The sequence below is a fragment of the Poromitra crassiceps genome (genome assembly GCF_964638095.1).
Source record: "Poromitra crassiceps genome assembly, chromosome: 5".
Lineage (NCBI taxonomy): Eukaryota > Metazoa > Chordata > Actinopteri > Beryciformes > Melamphaidae > Poromitra > Poromitra crassiceps.
In genome coordinates this window covers 18,507,498-18,526,155 of record NC_139642.1, presented here as the reverse complement: position 1 = coordinate 18,526,155, position 18,658 = coordinate 18,507,498, and the positions used below count along the sequence as shown (strand labels likewise).

Here is an 18,658-nt window from a genome sequence, read left to right as displayed (position 1 = left end):
TTGTGTTGAGACGTGTGCTTTTTTTAGAAGCCACTTTGACAAGCAACCAATGGTGACGCTCAAAACACTGGGGGGCGTCAAATGTAAGGCATACAGTACACGTATGAATGAAACCCAGGAACAACAATGGGGGAATTCAGTTTCAGGGTGGATTGTCCCTTTTTAAAGAGACAGCTCACCCCAAAATCCAAAACACACATTTTTCCTCTCACCTGGCGTGCTATCTACGCATCTAGATTGTTGTTAGGGTGAGCTGTCCCGTTAAGGAATGTCTTATAGTCCTGTTAGGGGAGTCTGATGGTACTAACTCTACAACTAACTGTAAATAGATCAACTGAATAGATAGATGGGGGGGGGGGGTTTGGACTACTGTAGTCTTATTTTGCACAGAATGTAAAAAACACTCAGAGACTTCTCTCTCGCTTATGGACAATGTTGTTCTGAGGTGGATTGTGAAACGATGTATCATATCTGTAGACGGGAGACAGTGCTGACACTTTACTTTTCATTCCCCATTCATTTTCCCATAGTTGTTTCATATAAATCCTTATAAAAGTAGTTTTACTTGGTCAAACCAAGCGACTCAGAGACGAAAGAACATTTCACTCAGACCAAAACTTACAGTAGGAAAAAAGTGTTTCTTTATTTATTTATTTTTGTAGTCTTTTTTTTGTTGTTGGTCTGAGTGAAATGTTACACGGTCTCTCTCTCTAAATAAAGCTGAATTGCTTGGTTTGACCAAGTAAAACTCTTATTTTAAGCATTTTACGAAATGTCTATGGAAAAATTAGTCACAGATGAAATCCCTTGGTGCGGATGCCGAACCCGGAAGAAGGCGTGGCTTTGGCTCTATAGTATTACTGTGTACTTAGATCGTTTAATGGGCCCTTCGAGTGTGGTCGTGTTTACGGCGTGAATACGACATAAGTCCAATTGAACGGCGCAACCTCGTGGTAGTCACGACTTGGTACGTGGACATTTTCTGGAGTTCACAACTTATGATGCGTCTTGTGACGTTTTCAGAAAATGCCAGCTGCCATGGACGTGGATGGAAATATATATTGTCATTTTAGCCGTATAGAGCTTTTCATAGTCGTTTTATAATATATGCCTGAAGAACATGTTGATATTCTCAACAGTCTCATCTTTATTTCATTATGCCTTTGCATTTCCTGCATTAACGTAGTTGGCCGCTCGCTAGCTAGCGTTAGCTAAATTGTTAGCCTCGGCGGCTTCTATTCAACTGCGCATGCTCACGACATGACCACTTGAATGCCGAGCATGTCGTGTACATGACTTCCTGTCTCGTACACACGAGTTCCCGACTTTCATTTGAAGGCAGCATAAGCCTTGGTTCACACCATAGGCATCTCAGAAGCTTCACTGAAGCTTCTAGCAGGAGCCTTGCTGCCATTCACACCAGAAGCACTCTGTGTTTTGTCCACGCCTCGCTCTGTTTTGCCCGGCGCTGACCTGCTCACAACTTGCATTGACCTCATGCCTGGCGTGCTGCACGCTTGAAAAATAGACTAGACACTGACGCTGGGTTCACACATACGCCTAGAGCGACGCTTAAAGCTACGCTTTAAGCTACGCCTACGCATAGGCATCGCTTCATGCACGCTAGGCGCCTATGTGCGTTCACACAGGATGCCACACTGAAGCCCCGCTCTGCGCTACGCTGATCACATGAGCAGCGGTTTTTTACACTTTTCAGATCTGATTTATAGTATAGGTGAGTAATATAAACCTCTTTTTTATTGTAATGTGCAAGTGACGATGTCTGTCTATTTCCTGGCCGGCTGTAATTGTTATTTTCCCTCGGGTAATCATGTGACTATGATTCAACACCATGAGTGATACATGCATTGAGACAGGGGGGGTATATATACATCTGACAGAAAAGACGTTAATAGAGAAACACATGAAGGACAGCTATCCTACTATGCACGCGCTCCACCCTCCCTTTTGGGCAAACTCGGGAGAAAATATGGCCCAAGTCCGTCAGAAACAACAGCCAACAATGTGATTAATAATATTTTAATTTGAAATTGGTTCAATTGTGAAAATAAACAGGAGTCGCTCTTTGCCATTCTTGTTGCTCACTTCCTGCATAGCTTGACAGTTCAGCGCGCCTAGACGCTGAAAAATAGAACAGACGCCTAAACGATAAATGCAGCGTGGCTTCGGCGCAGCGGTCTGTGTGAACGCTCTCATCTGTTAACAAGGACGCCTAAATTTTATGCGTTGCTTAAAGCGTCGCTCTAGGCGTATGTATGAACCCGCCGTGAAACTAATGCTGCAGCACGCGTGCAGCGTGGCTTCAGCGTGGCGTGGCGAGGCAAAGCACTGAGGCTGGTGTGATCAGTCTCCTCTGTTAACAAGGATGCTGAAATGAAACTGCCTCTGTGCTGCGCTGCTGCAGCGTAGCTTCAGCGTATGGTGTGTTCGGCCTGTCGCACTGAGGGGTTGACCAAAGCAAAGTGTTAGCAGAATCTTCCTTTAGACCTGAGCTCACTCTTTCTCCACTCTTGTCACGTTCCTGTGTTTTGATCACACATTTCAATAAGCTTAAGCCTCTCTTAACCCCTGGTCGGTATTTCCTATGCGCAGCTGGTTTATTTGTGTTTTAGACATCAACGGTTCAATTCTCCTTCAATTCAACCGATTCAGGAAGGAGATTTTTCTTCAAAACTTCAAACAAAAAAATTATCAACATTTGGCGCGAGGTCATCCCGTCCAGCCTATCAGACAGCGGCTGGTTTCTGTGATCTAATTGGTCAAACCCACTGATGGCGGATTCAGGTCTGCGTTCCGCTCCGAGCCCGGCCCGGTCGGGTTGAAGGAGAGTTGGTTCCGCTCATGTTCTGTATGCTGAATGCTCCCACACATTTCCAGAACCATGCTGCCAAACACCTGCAGATATCTGACCGGCAACATGATCTCCATATCGTCATCCTCAAGTGCAATTAGTGAAAAGACTCTCTCACACACACAGGACACTTATGGTGCTTTTCCACCACGTGGTAACTCTACTGGCCTTTTTGGTAGTACCACTTGGTTTTCCACTGTAGATAGAGCCCCTTCTGGTCGCTGCACTAGTGCCTCCTCTGGTCGGTCGGGGCGCCTGTTCAGGGGGAGAGGAACTGGGGGGGGGGGGGGGGACAGCGTGATTCTCCCACGCGCTACGTCCTGCCGGTGTCAGGTGAAAATAAGTGGCTCATGACTGCACGTGTATCGGAGAAAGCATGTGCTGTGCAAGCTTTTATTAAACAAAATTTACAAAGCACCATTTCTACACAAAACTCAAAATACAGATTATTATCTTTAAAATAATATGAATCGCAGCTACAAATAGAAGACAAACAGAAAAAAAACAATGTACTGCTCGTCTACCATTCGCCCCAGATGCCAGAGGGGGTGGGGCAACGACAGGGCGAATTGGAATATAGCGGGTTTGTGCAGGGGTGTGTTCTGTGTCACACAGTGATGACAATTCTTTATGACCAATCAGCAGCCTGCATTGTTTTAACCTCACCTTTTGGTCTCGCCTCCGCTCGCTCGGAAACCTCGACGGATGTGCTACCAAAAAGTAGCAGGTACCACCAGGTCATATGGTAATGATACCCGGTCATATGGTACAGGGTCTTATGGGGACCAGGTACCTGCTACTTGCCCGATGGAAAACCAAAAAAAGACGAGTGGAGTGGAGCTGGTACCATGCGGTGAAAAAGTGCCATAAAACTCAACACTGAAACCAATGTCGTCATATCAACAGCATAAACCCTCCTCCATACACTCCAACACTACGCAACGATTTGTAGCTGAAACTTCACTGTTGCCTGGTTACACACACACACACACACACACTCTGTTGGCTCAGTGGAAATGTAACTGGTGTGTTGTTGCTTTGAACCTTTGAACTGTGAGTGAGTGAGCCTGTTTCTCCTGCTGCTACAGAACCTTACCAGCCTGTTTGACCCAGTCTCCTTACGATCCGACCTTATGCAATGTCACAGCTCCCCCTATCTGTGTGTGCTTACATAACACGCACCCACGAAGAAGAAGAAGATGCATTATTTACTTTACTGACATAGTTTTGAAGTCCTTCAAACTTTCCAGAATTGAAATGGGGGGTAACACTTTCTCTGAAGCCTGTGTCTATAATACATTATCATCAGAGGCGTCATGCCCATTTTATCTGAGGGGCACATGCCCCCTCAGATTTTTGACAAATGTATATATTTTTTGTATTTAATTTCATTTCATTACTATGGTTTTATAACATGTAGTTATGATCACTTTGTATATTTATATAAAGAGACAAACGTATTTGTCTAATTATGTCATAGATCATATTTCTGTGGAATTATTATCCACACGTTTGTTCTCTAAACTAATTAGCATTGTGAATAGTCTTTTTATGTGAATCACATTTTGGGTGAAGCAAGATTTAGCTATTTTTTCAAGAAAAGTGGCCACAGTGTAGGAGTGACTAAGCTAATAACCATAACAGCACAAATAATTGACAAAAGTCTTTAAATAAATATACTGTATTTATCCTAATGAGAAAAGGAGCCAATATTGATGGTTAAAGAGCATGGGGCAGGTTAGAGACCCCAATCAGTCAATGTGTAGGTGAATTATGGAGGAACTTGATTTTCACATTAAGACACTTACATATACACTACAGTGACTTCTGGGGTCGTTTTATTTTTTGAACTTTTATTTTGACATCTTGGACCCCAAAACTCTGACGTCAGAGTGGGGAGTCGCCAGGCATGCCCGTCTGTCCCTCTGTCTGTCATCACTTAGGTCAGGGCTGTCAGTCACACACTATGGATGCTAACGCCGGTTTTCAGGAGGAAGAGGAGGTAGCAAATGTTTATGTACATGAATACGATGGCCTCAGCCTAATTTTGACAGTGAAAGAGAGCAGGAACAGCCCAGCTATGAAACAACGGACCGCGGAGAGAGTTGAGAAAGCAAGCGAGGCGAGCGGAGGCGGGCCGAGGTGCGGACTGTAATTCGATACGCACACACACACACACACACACACACACACACACACACACACACACACACACAGACACACACACACACACACGCAAAAGTGACGTATGTGTCCAGCCATCTGGCCGAGTTTTCGAAGTCCCGAACACAGTGAGAAAACCTCCCGAAGCTGCAGCGGGGTGCATATTGTCCGGCCAGCCGACCGAGAGGCATGCGAGCCGGGCACAGTTGGGGTGTGTGAGGTGGCTGGCTGTGGAGGTGGCGGTTTCTCCTCCTCCTTCTTTCTCCCGCACAGCAGAGCAGACCCCAGGCTGCACACAGCCCGGCGCAGAGCAGAGCAGAGCAGAGCAGAGCAGAGCAGAGCAGAGCAGAGCAGAGCAGAGCAGCGGTGCTGTGCTGTGCGGGGAGGAAAGAGCCGCAGCCTCCCCCTCCCTCGAGTGAAGAGAGAGCGTGTCACACAGCGTAGACACACACACACACACACACACACACACACACACACACACACACACACACACACACACACACACACACACACACACACACACACACACACACACACACACACACACACACACACACACACACACACACACACACACACCGAGTGAGAGAGAGAGAGAGAGGGGGACTGACGGAGGGCCCCTCCACTCGCTCTTTCCCCTCCCTCCCTCCCGGAGCGAGTGAGAGAGACGAAAAAGAGAGATAGAGAGCGTGTCACCGCGCAGACAGCAGGTACACACACACACACACACACACACCGAGTGAGAGAGAGAGAGCGAGTGAGAGAGAGAGAGAGAGAGAGAGAGAGAGAGAGATAGAAAGAGTGTCACGCAGACAGGCAGCAGCAGCAGAGTGGAGCTGACTTGTTATCTGCTTGCAGGAACCTGGCGACACCCGACCCAAAACTCACTGACAACGACTTACTACAGGCAGCTACTGACTAAATGACTAACTATATACTAAAAACGAACTAGTGATTAACCTACCAACTAACCGACCGACTAACTGGCTGACTGATTGACTTTGACTAGCGTAGTACCTGACCTGACTATCTGTCCTGAATATGCGACTGATTTGACCATGCAGTGGGAGGGGAGAGGGACACACGCACGCGGGAGCCACTCCCCACTGTGACGTAGCAGACTTTGTCTTAACAGAATAAAAGTCTGTTATTTCCTTCTGAAAAAGGAAGGTGTTTTTCTCCATATTTTTTTTCAAACTTTTTTTTTTTTTTTTTTAATGATGCATTAACTTTTCAAATATACATAGGGACAAGGTTAAGTATACATTTAGCAAAGGAATTACCCTGCTCCATGCTCTTTAAAGCTAAACTGACATCAGAACAGTCTAATCCTAATGTTCATTTAAAATGGGATATTCCTCTGAATCTGGCTTCAAACGGCCAACATTTTAGAAAAACTGCAGAAACTTTTGACAAATGTTTGCCAAAAGTTTGTAGCCACGTGCTCCATGGCTACAGCCTTGTTGTGCCCCATCAGAATGTTGGCGTGCATGACTCCCCTGATTATAACTGATTATAATCATGCTTATTATGCTATCATAATGCATTATAACTGATTATAATCATGCTTATTATGCCATCATAATGCATTATAACTGATTATAATCATGCTTATTATGCCATCATAATGCATTATAACTGATTATAATCATGCTTATTATGCCATCATAGTGCATTATAACTGATTATAATCATGCTTATTATGCCATCATAGTGCATTATAACTGATTATAATCATGCTTATTATGCCATCATAATGCATTATAACTGATTATAATCATGCTTATTATGCCATCATAGTGCATTATAAGTAGTTCTAATCATGCATAGACAGACAGTTATGTTTTCTAGCATGACTCATCATCTGTTAAAGTGGTCATGAAAAAGCTTCATAACAGATTGTAAGTAATGTGTTTTATAATGTTATAAAACAATAACTGGCTATGCATGATAACAGTCCCTCCAGGAAATTGTGATTTTGCTATTGCAATAATGAATGGAAATTCAACCAATCTCCACAATATTTGTGGGGGGCCTTGAGATTTTTCAAAATTCAAGCAATTTCTCCACAGAAATGGCAAAACGGGTTCCTCAACTTGCAATTTTTTGATCGCAACAATCACAAGAAACAACAATGTGAAACCCTGGGACTGACTTTTGCATTATGATAGCATTAATGTAGCCTGGGTCCAGACCTTCAAAGTCCCTCCCACCCCACAGAGTTGTAGAGTTGGCTGCTCTTGAGTTTATGAGTTGACAATTCCTTCTGAATATCAGGCTAATTATAATGTGCTGTACTGTAAGTAGGATTGCTATAATGTATTATAGACACGGGCTTCATAGAAAGTGCTACCAAACAGTTCTCTCTTCTGCCACTTGGGGCCGCCAGAGTGCAGCCATCAGCTGATTTCAGTTTGGCTCAGTGTGGAAATTCACTAATCTGATCGGTAAATATTGATCGATTGATCTGTTGGCAGAAGCAGTTGTTTATTGTTGTGGTGAGACAGAGGGAGCTGCTATCTATAGGCTGTGTGTGTGTGTGTTGAAGGACACAGATTTTGTTTTGCACCTGTGTGTTTCTACTGTTGTAAATATCACTGTCAGAGGTGCCGCCTGGGGGCCCCGGGTGGGGTCACGCCCGGGCGGGGGCCCCACCTGACCTCCAGCTCACTGTCACGTCACGTCACTCAATTCAGGACTCAGTGGATCTTCGCCGCTCAGACGTACGTTCCTCGTCCTGACAGCTGACAGTGGATTGTCACCAGTAGCAGATGACAGACACACTAGACACTTTGTGTTTCTGTTGAACAGACCCAGTTGGAAGGCCCTGCTCTAATTTTGTTCCCATGTCGACCTGTGGAAATTTAACCAAGCATTTTGTGTAAAGACGTGAGGCTGTAGAGGAGACCAGGTCATTGTGCGGTTTTGTATGACGGTTGTGTAAATGCTAACGTTTTAAAGACGCTGAGATGTATTAAATGTACCTTACAACCTGCAGCTGTGCCTCCGCTCACTTCCACGTGTCGACATCATAGCCTGTCTGACATCATAGCCTGTCTGACATCATGTTGCATAGCCTGACATCATAGCCTGTCTTACATCATATTGCATAGCCTGACATCATAGCCTGTCTGACATCATAGCCTGTCTTACATCATATTGCATAGCCTGACATCATGTTGCATAGCCTGACATCATAGCCTGTCTTACATCATATTGCATAGCCTGATATCATGTTGCATAGCCTGACATCGTAGCCTGTCTGACATCATGTTGCATAGCCTGTCTGACATCATGTTGCATAGCCTGACATCATAGCCTGTCTTACATCATATTGCATAGCCTGACATCATGTTGCATAGCCTGACATCATAGCCTGTCTGTGACATCATGTTGCATAGCCTGTCTGACATCATGTTGCATAGCCTGACATCATAGCCTGTCTGTGACATCATGTTGCATAGCCTGTCTTACATCATATTGCATAGCCTGACATCATAGCCTGTCTGACATCATGTTGCATAGCCTGACATCATAGCCTGTCTGACATCATGTTGCATAGCCTGACATCATAGTGTGATAGTAAATTAGTATCATGTTGCATAGCCTGACAACATAGCCTGTCTTAGATCATGTTGCATAGCCTGTCTGACATGTTGCATAGCCTGACATCATAGCCTGTCTGTGACATCATGTTGCATAGCCTGACAGCATATAGCCTGTCTGACATCATGTTGCATAGCCATACAAATTTGGCTTGGTTCAGCCTTAAAACTTTGAAATGTCTATGGAGAAAATGAATTGGGAACTCTCTTCTGGGGCTGGAAACGTCACGGAAAGGCACGTGACTGTTGAATGAGCTCTATACAACTTCATAATAGTCCATACTTTATCACAATTTCACAGTCAGAAACACGCCAGGGGGACTAAGTCAATAATGACAAAAAGAAAAGAGTTAGCCTAACTGTTAAATTAATATCTTGTAACGCTTGAAGTAGTTATAGGCTACGTTTTAACAGCTTTGTTTGAATTCAGATATCGTTTAAATGTATTGTTTGATAGGCAGTCAGCTCTGGAAAGTTTGGCTTTATTTGGCTCTGTGAATATAAAGTTTGGTCAGGAGACTGTCACTTTAATTCACGCTGCAACCGACGTACAGCGCTACGTCACCGCGCAGTGCGTCGACTTGCATACAGCGCGCCAAACGACAGTCTGCTGTGCCTGTGAGTGAGGACTAGACACGGTGATCTGCTGTGAGAAGAAGATAGTGATCTACTCATTGTGATCTGCTGGGATCTGTTCAGACTAAAGATGAGGATCTATTTTTGCGGCAGTATCCGCGGTGGACGGCAGGACGTGTCGCTCTATCGGACCGCAGTGCGCAAACTCCAGAGCTACGGCACCGTGCTGACCGAGCACGTGAGCCACGAGGAGCTGACCGAGAGAGGTACACACACACGCACACGCACGCACACACACACACACACGCACACACACACACACACACACACACACACACACACACACACACACACACACACACACACACACACACGACTGGTTACAGTTCAAAGTAGAGAAGTGGTCACTCAGGCCCTGTTTCCACGGCAACGCTCTTTGCATAACACACGATAAAACTTTGCATTAGTGCCTTTATTTTTTTTAAGTGGTCAACCAGTCACAGTGTATGGAAACAGTTAGAATGAACATAGAGACAGGGATGTATTATTATTATTATTATTATTATTATTATTATTATTATTATTATTATTATTATTATTAGCAAATCAAGTAAATCAAAAAGAGATTTTACCTTGCAGGGGTGTCAAAAATACGGCCCGGGGGCCAGAACCGGCCCGCCAAATAAGGGTCCAATCCGGCCCACAGGATGACTTTGCAAAATGAAAAATTCAATCCAATGTGATGCACTTGTGAAGGCTAAAGCCCAATTTATGCTTCGTCTGCCGACACTTTTGAAATGGTCGCAGACAGAAATGAGGACTTGAGTCGACACTTTCAAGTGTCTGCGAGCAGTGTCTGCTACCTGGTGAAATGTCTAGTGTCGCTGACTACGTCACATAATGTCGCGCAAGTCTGATTGGCTATATAGACGGGCACGCGCGACTTCCTTGTTTTAGTTTTCGCTGAAATGAAATTAATGAGCGTGTCCCCGGTATTTTTATCAGCCTGTCCTTGATGTATGACTTCGTGAAAATCACAAAGAACACCGTGACCAACTTCCCAGAGAGAGAGGAGGTGATTGTGTGGTTGTGTGTCGTTATATGCGGCTGCAGTTACATCTTGCCTCCGACGTGGGTTCACTGACAGCATTCCCTCTCTTGCCTGTCTGCACTGCACTAGTTCTCTGCCTCCCTCTGTCTCTAGCGTCACGTGACCGTTGCGCCGTGGAGAGAAGCATAAATGCAGCAACATGAGCGACACTTTATTTTTCGTCTGCGACCATGTGCTGAGCGACACTTTATAATAAGTATAAATTAAGCTTAAGAGGTAGCATGTTTCAGGAGCAAGTTAAATATGAAGTAGCCTATTCATGTGTTCTGTATTCATGTGTTCTGTATTCATGTGTTCTGTATTCACGTGTTCTGTATTCATGTGTTCTGTATTCATGTGTTCTGTATTCACGTGTTCTGTATTCATCATTCAATGGTCAACTAATAGAGAATTGCACAGTTGCCGTCAAATTGTAATGCACCGTTACAGAGAGTAGATGACATCATGTTTGGTAGACCTATGCTAATTTATGCATTGCTTTTCTTTAGTCCGGCCCACTTGAGACCAAATTGGGTGTCATGTGACCCGTGAATTCACATGAGTTCTCTGCCCTCATCCAACTCTATCTTCTGCCCTCAGTCCCCTCTGCTCTGTCTGGATCATCACACTCATGTTTATATGACATGTCAACAATGCCACTTACAGATGCAGTCTAGGATGTTGTGGTCAGAGCCTGGTCGTACCCATCCTGTAACTGACCACACGTGACAGATTAATTTGTACGCTGCACTCAGTGAAGATTTGGGCTTATAAAATGAAACAGTGATGTGATGTCACTGTGAATGTTTGGGCTGCTTTGAGTTGACTGCTGCCTCGACAGACAAGAGAAGCCGAGTGCAGTCAGTCAGGCGAGGCGTCAACAAGCCCCACACACCCCTGATGGCACACTCACTGCTGTTTCTTCTTCTACAGTTTTGTTTTAACAGCGGTTTGTAAACAAATTAAAATGTGCATTAGCGCCATCCACACTCACTGAGCCAACCCTTCACGTTACTCATTTTTTATTTTAATGTAGGCATTATAGGTGGTATTTATGTAAAGTATTGTGGTGACTGCGCACACTAAGGAGATTGACAGTCTAATCCACTACAATACCCAGACGGTGGCGTCAGTGGGGACGTTGTTACCGGTATTTAAACTGGGAAGTTGGAATGAATGTTGTGTTGTCAGAGTGAGTGCAGAATGCGCAATAAAGCACTCAGATTTTACTTGCATCCAAACCAAGTGCTCCCCTCTTTATTCCTGCTGCTGGATTCTACTTTATATTTCCTGGATTACTACAGTATTCACCTTATTCACCACGCCCACTTTTTCTCTCTTCCGCGTTACACGCAATTGTATTTGTTCTTCCGGTTCAGCGCTAGTTGGCGGCCAATTTCAAAACAAAACGTCACTATAATAATGAATGAAGTTTGGCAACATTCAGAATTAAGCTACACTGCGGCCAACTTCAGTTACATGTTCATAGCGTTACTGCTGCGAGGAGCCGGTGGCTGTACCCGGTCGGCATTTAACGTTAGTTACAAAAGCACGTCGACAGTGTTTTCTCACTGCCAGTAGCCTAACTACAGTAGGTTTTGACAGATAGCTAGTCTGACCGGTGTCAGCACCGACCAGTGTCAGCACAGCCAGCGCTCCCAGTCCTCGCTGCTCGTTAAATATTTCCAAATAGGCATAATTCTGATAAATTGGTCACATATATGTTACGTTCTCACCCGAAAAAATATTAAAACTTAAAAAAAAAAAAAAAAAACTTTCTTGAAAACATCTTTTTGGCAAGTCTAAATGACTGCGGTAGGCGTAATCTAATTCCGTGTCTAAAAACGGACAAAAAATGTCTAAAACGCTCAGCTCGATGCGTTTCTCGTCATCCTGTAGCTGCATCATGTGACATTAATTTCCAGGCAAAAGGATCAATAAAGTATCCAACTGGGCTTTTTGTTCTGGAGTCAAACTGGGAGCCAACATGGCTGCCAGGACACAGGCTGCAGCTGCAGAGGGAGGGAGGGGCATGCTGGGAGCTGAGCGTGTTTTGATGCTGCTGGTGTTCTGTTGCAGGAGAGGAGGCGGGGCTACAGGGAGACCAGGGGGCGGGGCTTCAGAGAGACGTGGACATCCACCGCCGAGACATGGACTGGCTCTGCTCCGCCGACGGTAGTGCTGCATAATTAATTAATTGTTAATGAATTCATTATTATTATTAAATAATTAATCCATAAATGGTGAAAATCACAATTCAAATGGCCAAGTCAAGTGCAATATCCAAATCACAGGAGCAACTGCACTTTGATAATCACATCAGGTCTAATTCAGATGGTGTTTTGGTGACATTATTATTTTGTAATTTCCACTTTTTTATTGTACCAGGCGACCCCTGGGGGGCTCCACAGTCACACAGTCACAGTTATTGATATTGCACTATAGGATTATAGATTAATAATGCTGTTGTTGTTCAATCGTTCAGTACAGAAATGTATCAATTGTTGTTTATCTGTGTGTGTGTGTGTGTGTGTGTGTGTGTGTGTGTGTGTAGTCATCGTGGCGGAGGTGACCCAGCCGTCTCTGGGGGTGGGGTACGAGCTGGGCCGAGCCATCGCCATGAAGAAGAAGATCTTCTGCCTGTTCCGCCCTGCGTCTGGACGAAGTGAGCACACCCACCCACACACACACACACACACACACACACACACACACACACACACACACACATACACATACACATACACACACAGACACGCACACAGACACAGAGACACGCACACACACTCACTCTGTCTGTTCCTCCTGGTGGTCCGCTTTAACCTTGGATTGATGTGTGTGTGTGTGTGTGTGTGTGTGTGTGTGTGTGTGTGTGTGTGTGTGTGTGTGTGCGTGTGTGTGTGTGCGCGTGTGTGTGTGTGTGTGTGTGTATGTGTGCGTGTGTGTGTCTGCAGCTCTGTCAGCCATGATCCGCGGAGCGCAGGACGAGCTCTTGCAGGTGCAGGACTACAAGGAGGAGGACCTGGAGAAGGTTCTGGAGGAATACTTTACTCAGCTGAAGAGCTGAGGAACCACAAGAACTGACTCAACAACTTCAAGTGATCATCTCAAAAGATTTCCATGTAAATAAATTAGGGATTAGGGCATTTCTTGCAAAAACACTATTCGAAATTCGCTGGGCCAAAGTCGACTTTTCAAAGTCGAAATTCTCCCACCCCTATATATAGGGGTCTCACCTGATATATCCCCTGATTCTCCCCTGATATATAGGGGTCTCCCCTGATTCTAACTATAGTTGAATCACTTGGTTTGACCAAGTAAAACTATTTTTATAAGCATTTTGCGTGAGGTCTATGGAAAAATGAATGGCGGATGAAATCCCATGGAGAGGAAGAGGGGGTGACTTTGGCACTCCATTGTCGTTAGGCAGCCAGACCTGAGCCTACGTTAGTCTACGTTAGTCTCTAGCATTGCGGGTGGTTAGGTTACTATGGCAGAACAAACTGACCAACATCATATGCAACACTGTTTGGCTCTCACTCGCAATTACCACTCATCGCCATAGGTGGTGCCAAAGACAACAAAACTGAAATCTTCGAGATTATCACTTTCAAGCCCCATTATCTGCTTGTATTCTCTACTTTGATCACCTTCCCGCAGTGTTTATAACTGATTCGCTCCAAATATCCCCAAATGTTGTTGTTTCCATTTGTTTCAGTGAGAGAAGTACCGGTAGCTAACCGTGCGGGCTAATCAAGCTAGCAAGCAAAAAACGTTTCACTTCCTATACATACTTAGCAATAAAAGCATCCCATTAGTGTGTCAGCGGAAAACCTTTAATTTGAAGGAACTGTGCAGGAAATGTCTTAAACTACCACTTACAATTTTTTCTTTAAATATAACACTTTATTTGACAGTGTGAACGGCAAACTGAAAAGTTGTAAAAAAATAATAATAATCACTTCTATTGACTCAAAGTTTTTCATATGTTCATAATAATAATAATAATAATAAAAATCCTAGAGAGCATTTTTGCTGCCATGATCCGGGGTGTTTTTGTCCTTTGAGGGAAATTGTTTTTGAACTATGAAAGAACACATTTGTTTTTGCATATTAGCTCATAAACACAACATTTAGCCACACGTCCACACTGCTTCCTCCCTGCTGTAAAGTGCAACACAACATTTAGCCACACGTCCACACTGCTTCCTGCTGTAAAGTGCAACACCACATTTAGCCACACTTCCACACTGCTTCCTCCCTGCTGTAAAGTGCAACACAACATTTAGCCACACGTCCACACTGCTTCCTCCCTGCTGTAAAGTGCAACACAACATTTAGCCACACTTCCACACTGCTTCCTGCTGTAAAGTGCAACACAACATTTAGCCACACGTCCACACTGCTTCCTGCTGTAAAGTGCAACACCACATTTAGCCACACGTCCACACTGCTTCCTCCCTGCTGTAAAGTGCAACACCACATTTAGCCACACGTCCACACTGCTTCCTCCCTGCTGTAAAGTGCAGCACAACATTTAGCCACACTTCCACACTGCTTCCTCCCTGCTGTAAAGTGCAACACAACATTTAGCCACACGTCCACACTGCTTCCTGCTGTAAAGTGCAACACCACATTTAGCCACACGTCCACACTGCTTCCTCCCTGCTGTAAAGTGCAACACCACATTTAGCCACACGTCCACACTGCTTCCTCCCTGCTGTAAAGTGCAACACAACATTTAGCCACACGTCCACACTGCTTCCTGCTGTAAAGTGCAACACAACATTTAGCCACACGTCCACACTGCTTCCTGCTGTAAAGTGCAACACCACATTTAGCCACACTTCCACGCTGCTTCCTGCTGTAAAGTGCAACACCACATTTAGCCACACTTCCACACTGCTTCCTCCCTGCTGTAAAGTGCAACACCACATTTAGCCACACGTCCACACTGCTTCCTGCTGTAAAGTGCAACACCACATTTAGCCACACGTCCACACTGCTTCCTCCCTGCTGTAAAGTGCAACACCACATTTAGCCACACGTCCACACTGCTTCCTGCTGTAAAGTGCAACACAACATTTAGCCACACTTCCACACTGCTTCCTCCCTGCTGTAAAGTGCAACACCACATTTAGCCACACGTCCACACTGCTTCCTCCCTGCTGTAAAGTGCAACACCACATTTAGCCACACGTCCACACTGCTTCCTGCTGTAAAGTGCAACACAACATTTAGCCACACTTCCACACTGCTTCCTCCCTGCTGTAAAGTGCAACACCACATTTAGCCACACGTCCACACTGCTTCCTCCCTGCTGTAAAGTGCAACACCACATTTAGCCACACGTCCACACTGCTTCCTGCTGTAAAGTGCAACACCACATTTAGCCACACGTCCACACTGCTTCCTGCTGTAAAGTGCAACACCACATTTAGCCACACTTCCACACTGCTTCCTCCCTGCTGTAAAGTGCAACACCACATTTAGCCACACATCCACACTGCTTCCTGCTGTAAAGTGCAACGCCACATTTAGCCACACTTCCACACTGCTTCCTCCCTGCTGTAAAGTGCAACACAACATTTAGCCACACTTCCACACTGCTTCCTCCCTGCTGTAAAGTGCAACACCACATTTAGCCACACGTCCACACTGCTTCCTGCTGTAAAGTGCAACACCACATTTAGCCACACGTTCACACTGCTTCCTCCCTGCTGTAAAGTGCAACACCACATTTAGCCACACGTCCACACTAGGGGTGTCACGGTACACAAAAGTCACGGTTCGGTACGTACCTCGGTTTTGGGGTCACGGTTCGGTACGAATACGGCACGGTACGAAAATGGGGAAAAAAAGCAACAAATCCCAAATTCTGTTTTTTTCCCTTTGAATATGTCTGAATTCTGCTTTTTACGCTATTTTTACCATCAGAAATAGTGTCTAATATGTGGGAATTAATAAATGTCCACTATTTAATAAGATCTAGGCAATCCACACAAAAAGGTTTTACTCTAGAGCAGTGATTTTCAAAGTGTGGGGTGCGCCTCCCTCTCAGATGTCTGTATTCCAGCTGTTTGACAGGGCAAAGGCATTTCCCCCCACTTTAAATCTTTATTGTACACAAGTTTGTAAACAGAGCGCATGTGTGGAGTAGCCTAATACTCCCACCAACTCCTCCCCCTGTTGTATTTGTTTTATGTAGCATTTGCGTTTGATGTAAGCACTAATTTGGAATCCTATCAAAAGCGGCCACTAGGCGGCAGTGTTTCTTTAGTCAACGTCAAAATACCTACATGTTCAGAAGAAGAATAAAACGGCAGAAGAAGAAAAACTTCTAACCCCTGTTGAAAGATACCCCCACTGTCTGACAGACAACGGGGTGGGTTTCACTTTCCCAGTAAGTACGGGAAAGAACCCTGTCAGCGCCTTAACGTTATTGGATGTGAGTTTTGTTTAGCATAATATGATTACGTTCGGTCATCTAATGGATTATTGGAACATGACAAGGAGTCATCGCCTCTTCCTCACCGCAGCTTGCCTGTCTGCATCCGCAGATGTCTGCTTGACCGCATCACTCATCCCACGCGATGTATGTTGCTTGTTTACAAGTTAACAGCTTTGTCAGTGTTATGTAACGTTTAGCCGCAACGCGCAACTATAAAGGACTTTGTCGCGGCTACGTAACGTTACATTGGCAAGCTTACCTCGTTGGCTTGATGTTGACAGAATTTGCAAAACAGCTTATCGCCACAAAACGTCCCATTCTGTGAACGCGGATTTCTATGGCCCTTGTGTTGTTTTGGTGTGTCTTCTGTGGCGTTTAATTCAATTCAATTCAATGCCGTTCAAACAGCGTTTAGGTGCTTCTGGATTTGACGTATTCGTCGTGTCGTTTCATGTACCGTGAAACGAGGTACCGTGAGGGTCGTACCGTAAATTCACGGGACGAATACATGTACCGTGACACCCCTAGTCCACACTGCTTCCTGCTGTAAAGTGCAACACCACATTTAGCCACACATCCACACTGCTTCCTCCCTGCTGTAAAGTGCAACACAACATTTAGCCACACGTCCACACTGCTTCCTCCCTGCTGTAAAGTGCAACACCACATTTAGCCACACGTCCACACTGCTTCCTCCCTGCTGTAAAGTGCAATACAACATTTAGCCACACATCCACACTGCTTCCTCCCTGCTGTAAAGTGCAACACAACATTTAGCCACACGTCCACACTGCTTCCTCCCTGCTGTAAAGTGCAACACCACATTTAGCCACACGTCCACACTAGGGCTGGGTATTGGTTCAAATTTCAAGAATCGATTCGATTCCGATTCACAAGGTTCCGAATCGATTAATCCCGATTCGATTCGATTCCGATTCGATTAATTTCAATATCGACTTGTTTAGTGATACCAAAACATGTTTTTTGAGCTGTAACCTGAATTACATGATTGTCCAGTTATGTAACACAGGGGTTCCCAACCTTTTTTGCGCCAAGGACCGGTAGATAAATGGGGGGGAAAAAGTTGTGGACCGGTTGTCAATTTGAATGGTTTTAGTTACACATATATTTACTCACCAGGTGGTGACAAAGGGTAAATAACAGCCTTTTCATCTGTCAATAAAGACACTTTCACAATTATGCACAGTGATTTGATTTCAGCCTATATCATTTCTAAAAGTAGATATTAATGATCAAACATTTCCATTTATGATGTAGCCTACAGTATTTATGTTTTTGTTTCAACTACAAAGATAAATAAACGTCAACTTGAAACTATGTTTCAACTACCACACAGCCTATAATATTATAGCCTATGTTTATATTAAAAAAAAAATCTCTGGACATATGAATCGATATCAAAGGATTAAAATAAAAATCGATTAAAAATCTGAGAATCGATTTTTTTTTAACCCAGCCCTATAGTCCACACTGCTTCCTCCCTGCTGTAAAGTGCAGCTGGCCCTCTCTCTGTTCCCTGACGCCCGTCTTCTCTCCCTTGTTGATGATTTTTTCACGATCATGCTGGTTGTATTTTTTGTTGAAACAGTGTTCGTGTGGACTCGACATTTCCTCCTCCTGCAGGCTGCATGTTGTCAACATTATTTTCTGCTTCAGATGGCAAACTCATTTTTATTGTCGAATCAGAAACTGCTTGCTCCCATTTTTCTTTCCCAGCATGCACTGGAAAGAATTCCCCCTCCACCGCCTGTCAGCCATCTTGATGATGTCATCCCTCCTGAGGCGTTCCGCGTGTTGAACGTTCAGCTTCTCTCTTCTTCCTTTTCTTTCTCTCGTTCCCCCGTCGCTGCCCTGCAGCCGCTCGCCTCGCCTCAACA

The 18,658-nt window shown here is 44.7% G+C and overlaps 1 protein-coding gene across 1 annotated transcript; it reads left to right on the top strand.

Annotated features, from left to right (window-relative positions):
• The first annotated feature begins 9,309 nt into the window (after positions 1-9,309).
• On the top strand, positions 9,310-14,225 carry LOC310777107 (5-hydroxymethyl-dUMP N-hydrolase-like). Its single transcript, XM_083637373.1, has 4 exons — positions 9,310-9,485; positions 12,389-12,484; positions 12,864-12,974; positions 13,264-14,225. Exons 1-4 carry the CDS (start codon positions 9,350-9,352, stop codon positions 13,374-13,376), a joined length of 456 nt encoding a protein of 151 aa, XP_083493499.1. The 5' UTR covers positions 9,310-9,349; the 3' UTR covers positions 13,377-14,225.
• The last annotated feature ends 4,433 nt before the right edge of the window (positions 14,226-18,658 follow it).